Raw genomic sequence first — 21053 nt, forward strand, 5'->3', positions numbered from 1 at the left:
ATAATTTATAGCCAGTTGGTCAGAAGTTCCAGTGATCCAGACTCATGATTGGCATTTGAAGTAGGGGCAGTTTTGTGGGACTGAGCCCTTGAGCTGTGAGATTTGACGCTAACTCTGGGTAGATAATGTCAGAAGTGAATTGAATTATAGGACAGCCAGTTGATGTCCACCAGAGAAATGGTCAGCGTGAGAAAAATCCCCACACATTTTGTTGAGTGTGAGACATGCTGAATGTGAGATTAGGAAAAATACACATTGAAACTTGCACACGTTGAGTTTAAGATAGGACCGTCAACTTGTTTTTTTTTTTCCCCTATCTTATAAAGACTCTTAGCTTCCCTGTGGAAGTGGCACTTGAACTTGCACAAAAAAATAGCATGACTTCCTTCATAAATAGTCCAAAACTGGAGGATGGTGAGGCTTAGGTTTGATTGATATAATCACTCTGCAGCATTTCCATGCACTTACTAGCATATTGGAGCCTCACAAGAGCTCCGAGAGACAGGGTTGAGTACATTGACTGAGAAGCAGGTCAAGGGCAGTGCCATATTGGAGGCACAAAAGGAAAAATTGTTGTTCATGCAGGAGAATGAAGAGGACACCTGGAGAAGCCAGAGCAGAACCAGAAGACAGTGTTCTAAGAAGTGGTTTGCTGGGTCAAACGCTGCAGATGTCAGTAAGGTAGGAAACAGAATTACTGGACTTGGGAACATGAAGGGCATTGGTGACTTTCGTGAGAATGGTATCTTCGGTGAATGGGAAATTGGGGGAGAAAGCCAGTGGAGAGTGGTGTTGATAGCCACAGGAGGTAGCCAAATTCCAAGGCAGAGAGGGGTGGGTCCTCAGTGAAACCCGACCCTCAAGCCAAAGAGCCTGAAGCCTGAAAACTGGGCTGCCAGTTCCAGGTAAAGTCCATGACCTGGAGTGAGAACTTCCTTGATGCCTTTTAGCCAATCAAGTGGTGCTTTTTCCAGGCCTGCCCTGGACCAATGAGCATGCACTCACCCATTCTGAGCCCATAAAAACCCTGAACTCAGCCACATGGGACTACCCACCTCTGGGTAGGGGCTACCTGCTTTTGGCCCCTTCTCCACTAAGAGCTGTTTTATTGCTCAGTAAAACTCTTCTCTGCCTTGCTCACTCTCTGGTTGTCCATGTAACTTCATTCTTCCTGGACACAGGACAAAAACCCAGGACCCACGGAATGGCGGCTGCAAAAGGAGCTGTAACATTGTAGCCCTCCTGCCCTTTACTGGCACTGGGCAGCTGCTCCACATGGCAGGGCAGGGCAGGGCCAGGCCAGCCCAGGAGCTGTGGGCTGGAGCAGGGCAGCAGTATCAAACAAGCTGTAAAATAACCAAGCTGAAACACGTTTCTGGCCAGACTGCCGAGTTTTGGGTGGTGACATGCTCTCATTCGCCGGATTATGAGAGAAGAGCTGTGACCCTTCTGGGAGCCCAGATCTTGGTACTCCCTGAGCCAGAGCTGTGACATACTGTAACACCCACTTGGGGCTCTGCAGTTGCTGGCATCTCTAAGTGTTCAGGCACCATGCGTTCCCCTCATCCAGATGCCAGTGCTCAAGGTGGAAGCCACTTAAGACATGCCTGGTCCAGCTATAGCCTTGCACAGAGCTTGTGCCTGTGCTGGCCCCTGGAGCTGCCTGCCCCACCGCAGCAGCCAGCACAGGTGTACCATGGCCAGACCCCACTCTCGCTCACTTGCTCACACACCCCTTGCTGCTCCATGCCTAACTTGCCCATGGTGGGTGTGAGATCCAGGCCAGTAGCATGAGCTGAGCACAGCCTGCTGGGCCAAGTGGGAGGAGCCAGCCCAGCAGTCAGGAGCAAAACTCTAGCAGAGGTGCTGCTGGCTGTGGAGGTCTCTGACTGGTGAAGTGGCACCCAGAGGATCCTGTGTCATTTCAAGCTAAGGAAGTGAAGACAGTGTTTTAATCTTAATCACCCGTTTTTTTTTGTTTCTTTGTTTTTTTTTAAACCACATGCTCCTCCTTCTGCAAGGAGTCCTGAACTGGCCATCTGAAGTTCTGGTTCTGGACCTGGCTATACCTCTAACTGGGTTGAGGACCTTGGGCAAATTTCTATCTCTACCTGTCTTAGTCTGTTTTACATTGCTATAACAGAATACCAGAGACTGGGTAATTCATAAAGAAAAGAAATTTATTTCTCACAGTTCTGGAGGCTGGGAAGTCCAAGAGCATGGTGCCAGTATCTGGCTGAGGGCCTTGATGCATCATAACATGGCTGAAGGGCAAATGAGCACATGAGGTGGAGAGAGGACGGGGCCAAGATTTATCCTTCTATCAGGAGCCCACAACTGTGATAACTAACCCACTCCCAAAATAATGGCATTACTCCATTCATGAGGGCAGAGGCCTTATGATCTAATCATCTTTTAAAGACTCCACCTTTAAATAGCATTACAATGGCAATTAAATTGCAACATGAGTTTTGGAGGGCAGATTTAAACCATTGCACTACCACAGTGCTATGGTTAAATAGCTGGGTGGGCCACAGATCTCTGAGATCTCTTCTGGGTTTTATGTTCCATTGTTATGGAGTGGATAGGGAGGGTATGGAGCCCTGTGGATGGAGGGCTTGTGGGGTGGTGCAGAGAATGCATAGCATTTTATGCAGTGAGCTGTCACCCTACGTTGGCAATTGGTCCCCCTGGGACAAGGGCCTAGAACACAGGACTAATATAGTAGGTGATAAGATAGGAAAGAATCTGTTCCAACAAGCCCCATGGTGACTTCAGGAGGGCGGGTCAGGTGCCCCCATCTGGAGAGGCACCAGATGTGTTAGAAATGCTTTCTCTGGGATGACCTACACTGTAGGAAGTGAGCTATGTTAGCAATATCTGAGTTAACTCCTAGGTCAGAAATATCAGGAAGGAGGCTCTGAGAACAGAATGGAGGGTCAGGGTTGAGGGGTAGAGTTCTGTAGAATGAGAAGCAGGTGTGGAGTTAGATGGGGCAGCAAGAGGCAGCAATAAGAAAGGAGGTGGTGAGAGGGGCAGGCTTGCTCTGTTTACCCAGCCCTCAAAGAACGGTGCAAACAGATGGATCCCTTTTGGGGAGCTCAATCATGGCTTACAAAACAGATATGTGAAGGACTGATCTAGAACCAGGATATTACATGCCTCATATTTCACTTGAGAAATCAATTTTTCGGGAGGTCTGTAATTCCTAAGGCCCATTTAGTTCTAGCAAATGAAAACTCTCCTGTTCCTGGCTAGCTGATGGGCATCAGAAGGATCCCTGATCAGAGAAGATGAGAAGATGCACGTGTACAGGTGACAGATCTCTAACTGCATGCCATTTAGAAGAAGCTTCTTAGATAACCCCAAGAACAAAGTTATTTACAAGAGCAAAATCACATTTTGTATTTAGTAATCAAAACAAACAACAAACAAACAAATTCTTGCAGTGCTTCTGCAGCTAAGGAAAGCTTGACAACACCTGGACTTTAGAGATGATTGCTCTAACCCCTCAGAATGCAACTTCTTGGATGCCCATCGGTTATCATACACAACAATATTTAAATTTTGCCTGGTTCAGGAAGCAACATCTAAGTGGGTCATTAAAGGATAGTGAGGGATTTTCAGTGTAATGAGGGACCATGCTGTTTGGGAGACCTTTGGAGAGAGTGAGTCATCTGCTGAAAGGATTAGTCCTTTTAGATGCTGTTGCCACTGTAAATGCAGAAGTGGTAACCATAATGACACAGCCGTTTCTCTTTGGAATTAGTCCTTTTATGGATAATGATGTCCTGGCCTTATGTCTCTGGAAGATTCCTTCTACATTCTTGCACATTTGTGAATTTGGTTGCATTATTGGTAACAGAATCTAAAAGGACAGATCATTCTCTCCAAAGGCCTCCCAAACCATGTGGTCCCTTATTACCCTGAAAATCCTCACTGTCCTTTAGTGCTGCATTCAGATGTTGCTCCCCCAACCAGACCTGTCCTCTGCTCTCCTCATTCCTTCCTTTCTGCATCACAGCCAGAATAAATCATACTTCACTCTGTACTCTTTCTGCCTCTCCCCCATGTTGCCCTTTGTGAGTGAAAATTGCTCCCTGGATGTCCTGGTGTCCTCTCTCCTGAGGTCAGAAGTGCCTTGAGGTCCAAGACTGTGTCATGTCAATGTCCAGCCCCCTCCTGCCATGAAGAGAGCCTTGAACACATTGAATGCTCAGTATCTATTTATTAAATGAATGCACAATTGAAAGAGTGAAGATTAAATGTCTAGATATTTGTTCCTCTAACCCACAAGCTCACATGCAGCAGAGCACATGAATGTGTGTGTGCCAAGGCCCCAGGCTGGATGCCCGCATATGTGCAGGTGCATGTGCCCTAGGGAGGCCCTCTTCGTTAACATCCATTTAAAATCTCTGTCTTCTTCTTGATAGAGAAACAGCATGATTTACTAGACTGATTGAAGAATGAAGGTGAGAGTACGAAGAGTGGGAGAGACATTTCCTCAGCTGTCAGAACAGGAACGACCTGGGTTATGGAAGCCCAGAAAGGGAGGAGGACTTCTTTTGGTCCCAGTGAAAGATGCTTCCAGAATCTGTAGCTTTACTTGTTTGCTTGGAACTCACTGGAATAACTTGGTGGTGAGGTCACTGGTTCTGGGATGACCACTGGGTTTGCTGCATAGACGTTTGGATACATGACACTCACCTGGAAAACACAGGCACATGGGGGCATGCTAAGAAGGACGGGCATGTGCCAAAGGCCTCGGGCACCGAGGAACTACTCCTGCTCCTGAGCAGGCAGTGGAAAGCACAAAGCGCTCCCTTGTCTCCACCTTTTTGGGGGCATCGTTCCACCCACTGAGGAGCCCTGGGACTCACATTGCTTGATTGACAGCAGACCAACTGGCAGCCAAAGTGGGAAGATGTGCATGCAATGCCAAACTCCAGGAGGCAGAAGACCAGCAGCACGCCAGAAATCGCCAATCCAGGGTTCTGGAGGCAGAGCAGATGGGGAGGACAGGAGCACTGGACTGGGGTCCGAACTGACCTCTCACTGGGGCCCTGCCATGGACTCTCTATGGCTTTGTGGAAGTCCCCTATCCTCTCTCAGACTCACGGGGGGAAATTTCCCACCGGGTTTTTGTAAGGATCAAGTGTGGGAGTAAAAGAATTGTTATTGCAACATTTACTTGGTAGTATTCCTCTGAGAAAAGGGATGACCATGTTTAGGGAAGCCCCTTGAGAGTTTGCTTCGGGTGTGGAGACCTGAGGGCGTGCTCTGGAGTCAGACAGGGGAGCAGTGACACTGCTCTGGGGAGGCCGTGGATAGGAATTGGAGGGTATGGACAAGCCACAGAGAGAACAGGGAGATGGTTAGAGGAAAAAGGAGCAGAACACCGTAGTGGGACGGGGGAGGCCACAGGAAAATGAATTTTTCCTGTGAAAAATGAAGACTTCTCAAAGCAAGGATGTCTAATCTTCAGTAATCGGTGGTTTGCTGGGCTCTGAGGTAAACCTCCACCATCCCTCTGAACCTTTGGGAAAAAGTCAGCGTCTGAGAAGACTTTCTTGACTGTGACAGTGGTGTTTTGTGGAGGGGAGGAATTGGGGCTGTTTCTCTGGCTTGGGAAGGAGAGTCAGTGAAAGGATCCCCAAACTGAAGTAATTTAACCATAGCAGGAGGTAACCAGGAGAAAAAAAAACCTCACTTGCTGTTACCCAAGAATACCCAGGAGAATGGGGCCTTCCAGAGTGTCTTTTTTTTTTTTTTTTTTTTTTTTTTCTTTTTTTTTGAGACGGAGTCTCGCTCTGTCGCCCAGGCTGGAGTTCAGTGGCCGGATCTCAGCTCACTGCAAGCTCTGCCTCCCGGGTTCACGCCATTCTCCTGCCTCAGCCTCCCGAGTAGCTGGGACTACAGGCGCCTGCCACCTCGCCCGGCTAGTTTTTTGTATTTTTTAGTAGAGACGGGGTTTCACCGTGTTAGCCAGGATGGTCTCGATCTCCTGACCTCGTTATCCGCCCGTCTCGGCCTCCCAAAGTGCTGGGATTACAGGCTTGAGCCACCGCGCCCGGCCCAGAGTGTCTAGGAAGAGAGTTTCAATCTAAAAGGTCCAGGAATGACTCCCATTGCCATTTGGGTTTCAATTATGTGTCATGAGAATATTTCATAGTGAAGGTGGATGGCATGCAGTAGGTACCAAATAAATGCCTCTTAATTATGATTTTTAAATTTTTTTGAGACAGAGTGTCGCTCTACCACTCAGGTTGGAGAGCAGTGGCATGAGCTCAGCATTGTGAGCTCCACCTCCTGGGTTCAAGTGATTCTCGTGCCTCAGCCTCCCAAGTAGCTGGGATTACAGGCAGACGCTACCATGCCTGGCTAATTTTTGTATATTTTGTATAGATGGGGTTTTGCCACGTTGCCCAGGCTGGTCTTGAACTCCTGAGCTCAAGTGATCCACCTGCCTCGGTCTCCCAAAGTGCTGGGATTACAGGTGTGAGCCACCACGCCCAGCCTCAATTATCTCAATTATGACTTTTAAAAACAGTATTGGTGACAGCCAGATGCTTGGAGAATTCTCTCTTTTGGAGAGGCCTCTCCTTAGACCCTTTTCTTCTCCTTCCTCTCTATTTAGCAAGTGGTTTGGTAGAAGCTGCTAAGAAATGCATCCTGGGAGGCACAAGCTAGTAGGAAAACAGATGCAGATGATAATTATAATTCACATCAGATGGGGTAAGAGCTACAGAACAGCAAAAAGATATCTCAGGGCACTGAGGAGTGAGAGGTTCATTCTCATGAAGGGATTTAGAGAGGGTGAGGGTAGAGGCAGTTGTCCCAAGAAAAGGGGAGGGCAGGATAATGATGTCCAAGTCAACGGATCACAGAGACTTAGAGTAGAATGGCCCGGGCAAAATATGCTGGTCCTCTTCAATTTTTTTTAAATAAAATTTTTTTACACATAAAATCTATCATGGAAAAGGGGTCCCTCAAGCATCTGAGATATTTGTTATTTGATGAAAAATAATTCCTGCTGTTGAAACCCTGGAGCCTCTCCATTCCTTGGGTCATTATTTGTAAAGCTCGGATGCAGCCCGACCCTCCACATTCAGATGGGATGATTGAGGCTTGAAGTTGGAATGGGTGGTGGGCATGGGGCGAGTTCTCATTCCAAGATCAATCATTGGCAGAACAAAGATTAAAAGCCAAGTTTTCTGAATCAAAAATTGCTGCTCCCTCTAATCCAGGGCAAATAGCTATGCTGCTTGGGGTTAGTCTTTCCTAAACTCTTCTCCCATCTTCCTTTCCCTTAGTTCCTCCACCAGCATTTGCTTCTTAATTTCTTGTATTGGGCAGTCCATGCCTCCCTGATTGGTTCTTTCCCAGCAGGAAAATTCCCACATACTTGGTGTGGCTGCCTCTCCCAGTGGATGGGAGTAGCTGGGGTTCAGGGTGAGTGAGAGAGTCGAAGGGAGGTGAACTGTAGGGCACAGTGAGACAGAGCCAGACCCCCCAGAGAGGGCAAATACCTGGCTGAGGAATTTGGACTTTAATCCTACAGTATCTGGGAGTCATAAAATGTTTCTGGGAGGGGAGAGACTCAAGGTACTTTTGATAAATGACATGGACTTGGTCCATAGGGTCTCTAGGGAGGGGCTTTGCCTAAGAATCTTGGAAAGATAAGTCTTTACGTCTCCTGCAGATAAAAAGATCCGATCGAATATAAACAACAGTTAATGGCTGTTGATGTTTACTGAGTATACATCACAGCTGGCACATTCATTTATTCCTTGACAAATGCTTATGGAGTGTCAACCGTGTGCCAGGCACAGTTCTAGGTATTTGAGGTATGACAGTGAGTGAAACAGAAAACATCCCTGTCCTTAAGAAGCTCATTCTAGGGACAGACAGTAAGCATGAAATGTAGTAAATAAGTCAGTTGCAGAGGGTGTTAGATGTATAGACTACAGGAAAGATAGATGAGGGGAAGGGAAGCGGGTTACTGGGAGAGTGTGGGTGTTGGGTTCTTAAGGTGGGCCTCATTGGGAAGGTGGTTGCAGAGTAGTGATCTGAAGGAGGTGAGGAAGGGACGGAGGAAGCTGTGGGAACATCTGAGGGAAGAGTGCCCCAGTCAAAGGGAACATTCCAGGCCTGAAGGTGGAAACATGCCTGGAGTGTTGGAGAAAACATCAAGGAGGTTCCCATGGTTCAGCAGCAGAGCCAGAGGATGGCAGCAGAGCCTGGGTCTGGGGGCACCAGAGGGCCAGCATCTTAGGCTGCTGGAAGGACACTGACTTTTTTTCTGAGTAAGATGCCAGCAGAGAAGTGATGTGATCTTATGTCTCCAAAGGATCCCTCTGGTGACCATGCTATCAACAGCGGCAGTGAGGCCAGAGTAGGAGAAGGGGAGCAGTTAGGAGGCTGTTTTCATGACTAGATGAGAGATGCGGTGGCTCGGGCCAGTGTGGGAGTAGAGGGGCTGGGGGAAAATGGCAGGATTCTGAATGCATTTTGAAAGTAGAACCAACAGGATTGCCCGAGGGATTGGCTGTGAGGTGTAACAGAAAGAGAGGGTCAATGATGACTCCAAGGTTTTGTCCTGAGCAACTGGAAGGATGGAGTTACCATCAACTGGAATCAGGAAAACTGAGTAGAGAAGGTTTGGGAAGTGAAATCTGGAGATCAGACTTGGACGTATGAACTTTGAGCTGTTGAGTTGACTATTGGACGTGCTAGAGTGCTGTGTAGGGGAGAAGATTTGGCTGGAGCCACGTATTCTGGAAGAATTATCATAGACAAGGTGTTGCAAGTTGCCAGACTAAATGAGATAGACAAATGAATAGAGAGAGAAAACCAGAGAACCAATTATTAAGCCTAAGAGATTGGGAAAAAGAGAACTAGCAGAGGAGACAGAGAAGAGGGCAACCAGTGAGGGTGGAGGCCGGAAGTCAAGCAAAGTCCCTCGGAGAAGAAGGACCAATCACCCCAGTGGGGATTTGGAGAAGAGCAAGTGTTTGGGGGAAGCAAGGCTGAAAGTCTAATTGGAGCAGGTTCAGAGAGAATATGAGAGAAGAGGATTGGAGTCACTAAGTGTAGACAATTCTTTTAAGAATTTGTCTGCCAAGAGGGTCAGAGAGATATGGTGGTAGCGGGTAAAGGAAGTAGAACGAAGAGGAGGTTGGTTGGTTTGTTTTTTAAGAAACAAAAGCATGCTTAATGTGATGCAAAAGCCCCAGTAAAGGGCGAAAGACTGATGATGTAGAGGAGAGATGGGGTGAGGGAGAGGGGAGGAGAACTTCAGCAGGTAGGAGATGATGGACTCAGTTGTGCAGATGGAGGATTGAATTTACATGGGACACAGGTAGCTCATCTGTAGCTGCCCTGTTCAATTCAGCAGCCACAATTCCCATCTGGCTTTTAAACACTCGAGATGCAGCTGGTCCCAAATCGAGATGTGCCATAAGTGCAAAATATACACTGGATTTCAAAGATTTAGTTCCCCAAATGCAAAATAGTGAACCAAGTTTTTATACTGATTACACGTTGAAATGACAATATTTTGGATATACGGGGTTAAATAAAACAGATTATTAAAATCAGTTTCACCCATTGCTTTCACTCTCTCTCTCTTTTAAATGTGGCAACTAGAAAATTAAAATAACATATGTGGCTTGCATATTTCTATTGGACAGTGCTAGTGTGTAGTAGAGGTTGGCGAATTATGATCCATGGGTCAAATCCTGCCTGCTGCCTGTTTTGTAAATAAAGTTTTCTCAGAACACAGACATGTTCATTTGTTTAGTGTTTTCTGTGGCTGCTATTAGGCAGCTATAGCTGCATGACAGAGACTGTAGGCCTGCAGAACCCTAAATGCTTACTATTGGTCCTTTAGAGAATAAGTTTGCTAACCTCTTGCTTATAGTAATGGGCAAGAAGGCAGAGAATGTGAGGAGAGGTGCTGGTTGGTGGGTACATATGTATTCTTTGTAAAATTGCATTTCATTCTCTCAACACTGCCACAAGGTAGGTATTGTTTTACAAAGGCAGAGACCCAAACTGAGAAAGGTCATGTGCTTAAAGCCATGGGTCAAGGACTTTAAACTTTATTCCTATTCTGAAAGCACCTCCTTTTCCTACCATGTTCAATGAGGAAGCTTGGTTGTCAGGTCCTTTCTGGGAGTTTTCTCAATGGAGCTAATTCAGAACTTAGAGGATCTTTGGTTGAGAGGGATACTCACCACACCCCAGGCGTAAGAATAATAGTTGGGGTAGGCATATGGGTGAGGAATACTTAGATCTGTGATGAAGAGTATGACTCCAACTGCAGAGCAGATTGCACTGACGATGTTCAAGCCCAAACTGCCAGACAGCTGAAGAAGACACAGAGGGTCAGGGTGGGCAAGAAAAACCGTTATAACTGAGATGAATGGAGACCCAACAAGTGTTTCTCTTTCCCCCCAATTTCTAAAATTGTGTTAAAATATATGCAATGTAAAATTTAACATCCTAATCATTTTCAAGTGTTACAGTTCAGTAGCTTTAAATACATCGGCACTGCTCTGAAACCATTGCCACCATCCATCTCTATAACTCTTTTCATCAATAAATGTTTCTTAATGCAAATCCCAGGTACCCTATTTCCACTGCAAGTAAAGAGGTGTTCTGTGCAAGAAAGGTTTTGGGGGTAAGTTAGCTTTGAAAATAGTTGGGTTGGGCAAAGGTAAACAGATCATCATGGCAGGGCCTTTAATGAGGATTTTAGATCTCAGAGCCTTTAATGAGGATTTTAGATCTTTCAGATCTTTTAGATCTCAGAGCCTTTAATGAGGATTTTAGATCTTTTAGATCTTTCAGAGAGAGGACAATACATGGAGATTTTCCCAAGTTCATCTAACTATCTTCATTGAGCATAGCACGGGAGAAATGTTCTCAAGAATAATCTTTGGGGCTGGACGTGGTGGCTCACACCTGTAATCCCAGCACTTTGGGAGGCAAAGGCAGGCGGATCACCTGAGGTCAGGAGTTTAAGACCAGCCTGGCCAAAATGGTGAAACTCCATCTCTACCAAAATATCAAAAAATACAATAATTAGCTGGGCATGGTGGTGTGCACCTGTAATCCCAGATACTCAGGAGGCTGAGGCAGGAGAATAGCTTGAACCCAGGAGGCGACGTCTGCAGTGAGTAGAGATCAAACCACTGCACTCCAGCCTGGGGGACAGAGCAAGACTCCGTCTCAAAAAAAAAAAAAAAAAAAAAAAAAAAAAAAAGAAAAAAGAAAAGAAAAGAAAAGAAAAAAGAATAGTTTCTGGGAAACACTTGACCTATTTGTCCCATAGGATAAATACAGCCTCAGCTCAAGTGTCTCAGGCTGTGATAGGCTCAGATACTCCACGATTCTGGGTCATGTGCAGAAAGATATGCTTTGATATTTTGAGCTTTCTTTTGAAGACTTTGAAATAGATCTCATCTGGTTGTAGGGACCTGGTCACCTTGAGTCCCTTTACCCTTCATAAAGGGTACCCTCACCCTGCTTGTGAGACAAATGAAGGTACTTTCTTGGTCTGTTACTAGGGGAGCACAAAGCTCTGTCTGTGTTGATTATCAGAGCTCTGTCGGCTGGATTCCTTAGGGAAGCAAGTGACTGAGCCTCCTTCAGATCCCCGGAGCCCTGCTCTGTGTACTGGAGGTATTCTTGGCTCCTTGTTCTGCTAGAGGGCAGCCCTGGGCCCCTGGGAGCTCTGTGCCTCTCCATGGCAGGGTTTCTTAGGAAAGCTGTTACCTGTCTCTTTCTCCCGCTCTCCATACTCTGATGCCTTAGCTAAGGTGACTGTATTGCCCCTTCTCACTTCTGCATCCTCTTGGGACTTTTCTACATGTGACTCCAGGGCTAGGCTCCTGTGGCCAGTCTGCCTGAGCAGAAATGTATGTGAGCACCTTGTGTCTGGTTATAGTAGGTGCAAGGCTGCGGGAGGAATCATATGTGACCTTATTTTCCCCCTTGTGACACCATTCTGTAAGTCTCCAGTTGGAAGAGCTGGTCTCAGAGTGTAACTTACCAGGCAGTAAGAATATGGCTGATTTTCTGCTGCCACAGAGAGGGATCCTGAAATGATAAACTGGTGCAGAACAGAGTGGGTTTAGAAAGAGGTCAGGGGCTAGGGTGCCCTTCCCCAGGCTTCTGTGATTCTGGTCACACACAGTGGGTACCTTTGCTGGAACCATCAGCTCAACATGGGGAACAGAAAAAATGAGCTGTTCTGTACTGCGTGAAAGGGCCCTGGGGTGGGGTAAATATATATTCTAGGACCCAGCAAACCTGGTTTTAAATTCTAGCTAGAAACTCTTGACCTTAGGTAAGTTATTAAGTTCTCTAAATCTTTATTTCCTCATCTTCAAAATAGAAAAATTTCTAGCTCTTCCCAAGAGTCATTGTCATGAGATAACTTATGCCCTATATCTGGCATTTAGCATATCTTTGCATATAGTCGATGCTCAATAAATGTTGGATTATTTCCCTGTATTTTATTTTCCCACATGTACACCCTATTGTTTTCCAATCTTTATATCAAGATTCAGTTAGGTTTGGTGTCTCTGGAGGGAAGAAGGAAGGGGTTACCAGCGTCTTCTCTGATGCTTTTAGAGAGAAGCCTGAAATCAATCCTTGCCTGTCTGCATATCTGGACAAATAACTTTTAGTTACTCAGATAAACGTTGTGTTCCTACAATGCTGAACATCAAATACAGGATGATGATGTCGACTGTGTGCATTTCATCCAACACTGGTATTCTGCAGGCACTGTGGCTGATGGGATTGCTTGCCATCATTGGCCCAATGGGTTAGCAACAGTGGTATGAGAGGGCGTGAGCTATGATTTAATAGGAGCTAGCATTTGTGAGGCACTATAGAAAATTCTTTTTACAAAAAGCCTTCATTGACATATAATTCATATATCATGTAATTCACCCATTTAAAGTACATGATGCAATTATTTTTAGTATATTTATAGAGTTGTGCAATCATCACTACCATCTAAGTTAGAACATTTGCATCACTCCCAAAAGAAGCCGCATACTGACTAGCAACCCATCACCGCCCTCCTGCCAACACACGAAGTGCTTATTTAACCTCGCCTCATTTAACCACATGGTGGCCCATCAAGCACTATTACTCTTGCCATTTTATCAACGAGGAGACTAAGGCTTGGAGATTGTAAGCAACTCACACAACATCATCCAGCAGAGTTTTCGTTGTAAATAACTGTTTCCACTCTATGGCACATGCATTTGAGAATCAAATCCAGGCAGCTTGATTTCAGACTCCATGTTCCTAACCCTCAACCCATGTTCCCTCCCACCCAGGGCAGGTGCATGTGCCATAGAGTGGAAATAGTTATTTACAATGAAAACTTATTCCAGCAGCTTCTGCCTTCCAAGGCCAAGGCCATATTCTCCTATGAGTGGAAAAACAAATCTCAGGTTCACACCCTTCTGTTTGTAGAGATTTGATGGGGAGGAAGGGCTGGACTTTCGATGTCCCTCTCAGTCCTTCTGAGGTGCCAGAGGAGATGGGCCTTTGTTTCAGAAGAGGATATTGATCTTTGGGAAATAGAAAGACAGTCCTGGGATCAAAAAAGCAGCAAAGAGCACAACTGCCCTGCAGAAGAGCAAAAGGAGGAAAGTCACGAGGGCTGAAGGGACTCAGCAGCCTGGTGGGAGGGGGCGTGGTCAGTGAGGCATTTGAGATGTCAGGACAACTGCCTGCTGCTCACCGGCACTTGCTGGAATCCAGTGCTCAGTGGCAGGCATTGTGTGCTCAATGGTAGGCCTGGGTGGCCGTGATGCTAGCCCTCTCCGCAGCCCCGCATTCCACGAAGGTCGGAGATACAGGAACAGGTATCTTGTGAGTGGTTATGGGAAGGAAAAGGGGCTTGAGTTCTGAGTTTGGGTGTGTGCAGAGCCTTGCTAGAGGAGCCCTGTTCATTTGCAGACCTTGTGTGGCTGTGGGGGATGGAGATAGCTCTAGGCTATTTTATTTAACTCTTACGAGGTAGAGTGACTTGGACTGGCACCTAGGTTACTCTGGAGTTGTGCCATTTATGAGGAAAGTTGCATTAGTGTCATAGGTAGGTGTGTGAGTCAGGAGAAAGACTGTAACAGAAGGGAGAGAAAGGAGAAAGGAAGGTGGAGAGGGAAGAAGGAGAGTGTGTGTGTGTGTGTGTGTGTATGTGTGTGTGTGGGCAGGGGGACATTGCAAAGGAACCACAAAGGTAATAAACTGACGTGGAAGGACTGTAGTTCTTAACATTTTATGGAGTCACAGATCACTCTGATAATCTGACGAAAGCTATGGACCCTTCCAGAAAAATAATGCACCTTTAACATATTAGGTATTTTGCCAAAATGGAGCACCCAAAGCCCATCTGCAGATCTAGATTGAGACCCTGCTGCTGAAACACTCACACCCTTGCTGTTCTACAGCTGGGAAGCCACTCTTCACTCTTGCTGTGTGTTTTCCTCCTGGAGCTCAGGCTTGTGGGCCTGTGTTCAACAACGCCAGGCGCTATTCCCAGTGTATTCTTTACATGTGGATGTTTTCTTTGTGAATTAAGAAAATACATCCCTTCTGGCCAGGTGCGGTGGCTCACACCTGTAATCCCAGCACTTTGGGAGGCTGAGGCAGGCAGATAACCTGAGGTCAGGAGTTTGAGACCAGCCTGGCTAATGTGAAATCTTGTCTCTACTAAAAATACAAAAATTAGCCAGGCGTGGTGGCGCACGCCTGTAATCCCAGCTACCAGGGAGGCTGAGGCAGGAGAATTGCTTAACCCGGGAAGGGGAGATTGCAGTGAGCCGAGAATGCACCACTGCACTCCAGCTTGGGCAACAGAATGAGACACCATCTCAAAAAAAAAAAAAAAAAAAAAAGAAAAAGAAAAAAGAAAAAAGAAAATACATCCCTTTTGAGGGGAAGTCACCTTACGGGGTTGTAGTTTGATATTATGGGCTGAATTGTGTCCACACCCTCTATCTCCCACCAAATTTCATAGGTTGAAGCCCTAATCTGTAGTGCTTCAGAATGTGACTGTGTTTGGAGATAGGGTTGTTAAAACTGTAATTCAGGTTAAATGACGTCATCGGGGGGACCCTAATCCAATATGACTGGTGTCCTTGTAGGAAGAGGAGACTAGGACACAGGCATGGAGGGAAGGTCGTGGAAAGGCTCAGGGAGAAGACCATCTGCAAACCAAGGAGAGAGACCCCAGGGGAAACCGCTCTGCTAATATCTCCATGCCAGACTTTCAACTACCAGAACTGTGAGATAACAAATTTCTGTTGTTAAAACCACCCAACCTGTGGCACTACACTTTGTTGGGGCGGCCCTATCAAACTCATATACTTGTGGAACAAGGCCAGGGCTGGCTGGATTCCTATCCCCCACATTTGGGTGGCTGGGAACCTTCTGCAGGGCACAGCTGCACAACTTGGCAAGGTGGCCTTGAGTGCCTTGGCACCTTCTGGGGACTCATCTGCAGGAGTACTTGCATTACTCACCCACAAGCCTCCCCAGAAGGGAAAGCCTCCGTAGAATGAAATAGACAGGTAGTCCCCCACGAGAACTGTCCCCATGATGGAGCCGAGGCCGATGTGAGCCAGGCCGATGATGATCTGGATGGCCTGTCAGGAGAGCCACAAGCTGAAGTCTTGTTTCTGAGGCTGGGTCCTGCCTCCCCTATGAGCCTACTTTTAATTTTAATATGTGTTTTATTTTCATGGCCTAAAAAGTAATATGGGAAATACAAAAATGAAATAAAAACTACGTATAATCTCCCCGCCGCCTGGAGAAAACAACTGTTTACATTTTGGTGTATTCTCCCATTATTCTTTTCGAATATATACCTTGATAGCACAACATGACCCTGAATTTTATTAACTTAATATTTCATCATGAATGTGTCCTCATGGTATTCTTGGAACATATGCTTTTTCGGGGCTGCTCAGATCCCATTATGGATGGTCTGTGGAGTAGTTGAGACAGAGTTATTGGACAGGTAAGATTATTTTTACTTTTTTCTATTATATGTAACATTGTGATAAACATTCTTGTATGTAAAAATTTGCCTTCATCTCTTATTTCTTTAGGATATTGTTATGTGTTGAATTATGCTCCCCTCTCCCAACCCTCTTCCAAATCCATATGTTGAAATTCTAACGCTGAGTGCCTCAGAATGTGACTCTATTTGAAATACGGTTGTTGCAGATGTAATTAGCCAGGATGAGGTCACACTGGAGTAGAATGGGTCTCTAATCCAATATGACTGGTATCCTTATAAAAAGTGCCATGTGGGCCAGGCGCAGTGGCTCACACCTGTAATCTCAGCACTTTGGGAAGCTGAGATGGGCAGATCACCTGAGGTCAGGAGTTCAAGACCAGCCTGGCCAACATGTGAAACCCTGTCTCTATAAAAATACAAAAATTAGCTAGGCATGATGGCAGGTGCCTGTAATTCCAGCTACTTGGGAGGCTGAGGCAGGAGAATCGCTTAAACCCAGGAGGCAGAGGTTGCACTGAGCCAAGATCGTGCCACTGCACTCCAGCCTGGGTGACAGAGTGAGACTCTGTCTCAAAAAAACAAAGAGTTTTCAACTTTATTCTGGTGTGAAAGTGACATGTATTCAGTAGAAACCGTATTTGGAGTACCCATACAACCATTCTGCTTTTCACTTTCAGTCCAATATTCAATAAATTACATTAGATATTCAATAACTTATTATTAAATAGGCTTTGTGTTAGATGATTTTTGCCCAACTGTAGGCTAGCCTAAGTGTTCTGAATATGTTTAAGGTAGGTGAGTCTAAGCTACGATGATTGGTAGGTTACATGTATTAAATGTATTTTTGACTTATGATATTTTAAATTTATGATGGGTACATTGGGACATAATCCCATTGTAAATGAAAGAACATCTGTGTATGTTTGTATATTACACACGTGGTAGCAAATACAAATATATTATTTCCATAAATTCACATAAATGTCAGCAAATAATACGCAGTGTCTGCCCCTTTCTTTCTTCCACTAACTCCATATCTCGGGGTGTGTCCCTATCATTACATAAAGAGCTTTCTTGTGCTTTTTATAGCTCCACTACATTTTATTCTTTGGATGCACAATATACTGACTTAACCAGTATCATATTGATGGTATATTACAATTTTTTTGTTATCACAAACCACGCTGCAATGAATAAGCTCATACATATCACAGTTTTTGTGGATACAGGCATATCTGGAGGATGAAGTTCCAGTAATGGAATTATTGGATATTTTGCAAATTTGACAGTTACAAATTTCCCTCCCTAAGGGTTGTATCAATTTATGTTCCCGTAGTGCTAGGGTCGGAGCTCGGGCAGTCTGCATCCGAATTCATGCTCATCATCATTTGGCTACACAGTGAAATGGGCCTTTCCTTGTCCTGCGCAGGACAGCCTTTCAGGGGTTACTGTGAGCATTTATGTTGTTGATTGCCTAACCTGCTTTGTTTCCTGTTGGGCAACTATTTGATTCGATCTTACTGGATTCTGACTCCACCTTGTGGTCTGCTTTGGTCTTGCTGGGACCCCTTTCCCTTTCTTCTGAGGCCACTGGGCTGGGCATGGAGCCTGGCAACAGGATCAACATTCAAGCACAATGCTTTTTTGTTGCTTTTCTTTCTCTTTCCTAAAATGCCTAAATCAGAAAATACAAGGCCTGTACAGAGGCCTCCCCCATGATGTTGTGCAGCTGAGCTTTCTTTCTAAGAGACCTGTGTTTGGCAAGGCGCGATCAGCTCAGCCTCACTTGCGAGACGTAGTGTTTGTGTATTTCCCAGGCCTTCCCTTCCCCTCTGCTGTCAGTCCAGCTGTGTAGTCCGTGGCCTGCAAAGGGAAATCCCACTTACCCCCAAGGTTTTGCCTTCTTTCAAAGTTTTCTGCACAGGCTGCCTATTCACATTCGACATCAAACCAGGTGGGTTCCCAGGAACTAGATGGACTTGTGGCTGGTTGTTTGGATACAGGGGCACCTGAGACATGATTCCTGGGGTCGCAGGATAACCATTGTGGGGCGCCACCACCAACACAGAATTGGCCACTGGAACTGCTGAAGTCATTGAATTCATGCTGCCAAAAAATAAATGCGACAGACTTGTCCCTCACGTATGGACTCGTACTTACATTTAAAGAGGACTTTTACTTCTTCTAGCTCATTGGAGCATCTTAACCCTCTACAAGTTTATGAATCCCACGTTACAAATAATAGACATCAGTTATAGGGCACTTAAGAGGTGCTTTACAAATACATTCCCTTTCATCCTCTCACCCACCCGGTTTTACAGATGAGAGAACTAAGACTCAAAGAGGGTAAAGTCTACCAGAGGGCAAGGGGTCCATCTTTTCCATCTTTGTGTCTCTCGCAGTGTTTATTTTATTTTTTATTGTTTTTGAGACAGAGACTCGCTCTGTCACCCAGGCTGGAGTGCAGTGGCATGAGCTTGGCTCACTGCGACCTCCGCCTCCTGGGTTCAAGCAATTCTCTTGCCTCAGCCTCCTGAGTAGCTGGGATTACAGGCGCCTGCCACCACACCCGGCTAATTTTTATATTTTTAGTACAGATGGGGTTTCACCCTGTTGGCTAAGCTTGTCTCGAACTCCTGACCTCAGGTGATCAGCTCACCTTGGCCTCCCAAAGTGCTGGGATTACAGACGTGAACTACTGTGCCTGGTCTCTCATAGTGTTTAGAGTGCTGCTTTGCATATGTTAGTACTGGCTGAAAGCAAAATTTCGGAACTAGAAAATCTCTTGGACAACATTGAGTTCAATTCTCTTATTTTCTGGAAAAGGAAACGGGGTGAGAGAATGGACAAGAATCCTCCAAGGTCCCAGTTATGTCAATATTAGTTAAATGGAGATTATCCTCCTCAAGGGAAGCCCCATTGCCAAGGCAGTGTATGTTCATTGGGTGGCTTCTACTGCTCAATTTTCTAGGCTACTTAGAAATTCTGATGTGGTTTAAAAAATTCTTTTTCTGGGCCGGGCGCGGTGGCTCACGCCTGTAATCCCAGCACTTTGGGAGGCCGAGGCGGGCGGATCACAAGGTCAGGAGATCGAGACCACGGTGAAACCCCGTCTCTACTAAAAATACAAAAAATTAGCCGGGCGCGGTTGTGGGCGCCTGTAGTCCCAGCTACTCGGGAGGCTGAGGCAGGAGAATGGCGTGAACCCGGGAGGCGGAGCTTGCAGTGAGCCGAGATCGCGCCACTGCACTCCAGCCTGGGCGACAGAGCGAGACTCCGTCTCAAAAAAAAAAAAAAAAAAAAAAAAAAAAATTCTTTTTCTTTTTGTTTCTCCCGTCCCCCTCCATTTCCCGTCTTTGTCTTTCTTTCTCTTGGAGCAGACCCAATAAAGCTAGTACAATACACTGCCTATCCTTCACCCACACTGGTTTGCCATAAGTATCATTTGGTAGAAAAACCTTATCACCAATTCCCAGTTACCAACCACTAGATTAAGCAGACTCACCTTGCTCTGCCAGCAGCCACGTATCTCTTGATCCTATTCCCTTTTCTTTGCTGTCGGGACCTTGCGTTTTTCCTGAGAGACCGAATGTACTGGGACCAGTTGGGTGGTAGGGTTAGAAGGATCCAAAGTCCTCTATTTCCTGGATGCAGGCCAGGTTACGTGCTGCTTACAGCTCAGTTTCCTTCATATTTATTTCCTGTTTTGGTTAATGAGACAGTGAAATATGGTTGGCTGGTTGCTCTGGGAGACACAGAATGAACTGGGCACCCAGGATGCGCTGTATTTAGCTGTAACATGAGACAGGATGACATAACAATTCTCGCCCAGTAATGAGGCCCTCAACCCTATCCCTCCACAGCCTAGTTTTCTCATGCCTGGTTCCTTTTGGCTAATTGGACTCCCTTGAAGTCACAGGCTCCCTTGAAACCTGGTTCCTTTTCTACAAATCGGGCTCTCTTGAAGCCTCAGGTTCCCTTGAAGCCTGGTCTGCAGTTGCCATGGCAGCCTGGATTTCAGGCCCATGAAAGACCAGCTCAGCAGGTAATCTGGTCTCATCCTGGCCTTCAAGTTCTCAACTCTTCCTCCATTCAAAATTCCAACCTTTTTTCTGCTCCTGGTCCAGCTGCTACTGCTGTTGCCAACACTAACATTGCCGCTCATAAGCAACAAGTTACATACATTCCTGAAAATGACACTCCGCTTATGAGGGCTGTAGCTCAGGCAAGGGAATGTGGTGATCCTGAAGCCTGGCAATTTCCTGTAATTTTACAACCTCCAGTACCCACCACCCCAGTGGCACAAAATCACCCACAGCCCATTGATCCTGCTCAGCAAGTGGCTGACCCTGCAGCTCATCAAGATCAACAGCTTAATAATCAAGCCCCTCAGCCCGACAATCAGGCTGCTCAGGGAAATAATCAGGCTCCACTACTGCCTGCCGCTGGGGCACAGCCAGTACCTGGTATTCCAGCCGTTCAGGCAGTAGTTCAACCTGACCCCATACATCCAGGTCAGGTTCAGCTACTTCCTGCTACTTGGGAAAGTTTTTCGTTTAAATTCCTCAAAGATTTCAAGGAATCAGTAAAGCAATATGGCACCAACTCTCCTTTTGTCCGTTCCACATTAAAAGCCCTGGCAGAAGATAAACATTTGGTGCCCTATGACTGGGAAATTTTAGCAAAGTCAGTCTTATCTAAATCCCAGTATTTACAATTCAGGACTTGGTGGGTTGATGCTGTCCAGGAACGCATTCGTCTTAATCAGGGCTCCAATCATCTTGTTAACGTTACAGCTGACCAGTTACTGGGACTGGGTCAGTGGGCTGCAATTCGAAACCAAACTATACCTAAATGATGAGGTTATTGAACAACTGCGAAAATGTTGCTTAAATGCTTGGGATGGCAAAGTATGCCCATCCTTTATGGCCGTCAGAAAAGGACACCATGAACCCTACCTAGACTTTATTGCCCGTCCCCGAGACGCAGCGGAAAAAGC

The 21053-nt window shown here is 46.0% G+C and overlaps 1 protein-coding gene across 4 annotated transcripts; it reads right to left on the reverse strand.

Annotated features, from left to right (window-relative positions):
* Positions 1 to 4208: 4208 nt before the first annotated feature.
* MS4A8 (membrane spanning 4-domains A8) lies at positions 4209 to 19650 on the reverse strand. Of its 4 annotated transcripts, XM_005577706.5 has the most exons (7): positions 19560 to 19650; positions 17941 to 18160; positions 15555 to 15677; positions 12059 to 12118; positions 10239 to 10370; positions 4881 to 4994; positions 4209 to 4707 (listed from the first exon to the last, which is right to left on the reverse strand). In XM_005577706.5, the coding sequence occupies exons 2-7, from the start codon at positions 18157 to 18159 to the stop codon at positions 4603 to 4605; spliced, it is 753 nt and encodes a 250-aa protein (XP_005577763.3). In that variant the 5' UTR covers position 18160; positions 19560 to 19650; the 3' UTR covers positions 4209 to 4602. The 4 variants fall into 4 exon arrangements, with proteins under 4 accessions (XP_005577763.3, XP_065384203.1, XP_073868647.1 ...); XM_065528131.2 differs by lacking the exon at positions 4881 to 4994; XM_074012546.1 differs by lacking the exons at positions 10239 to 10370; positions 12059 to 12118.
* Positions 19651 to 21053: the final 1403 nt, after the last annotated feature.

Source organism: Macaca fascicularis, chromosome 14 (assembly GCF_037993035.2).
Source record: "Macaca fascicularis isolate 582-1 chromosome 14, T2T-MFA8v1.1".
NCBI lineage: Eukaryota > Metazoa > Chordata > Mammalia > Primates > Cercopithecidae > Macaca > Macaca fascicularis.

Excerpts from the sequence above, each read along its gene's own strand:
- MS4A8 (XM_005577706.5), bottom strand. The coding sequence starts at position 18,159 with ATGAATTCAATGACTTCAGCAGTTCCAGTGGCCAATTCTGTGTTGGTG. Across the intron at positions 4,995-10,238 it reads ATTCTTACGCCTGGGGTGTG|AACCCTGGATTGGCGATTTC; the intron begins GTGAGTATCCCT and ends CTCTGCCTCCAG. Across the intron at positions 4,708-4,880 it reads TCTGCTGTCAATCAAGCAAT|GTGAGTGTCATGTATCCAAA; the intron begins GTGAGTCCCAGG and ends TGTGTTTTCCAG.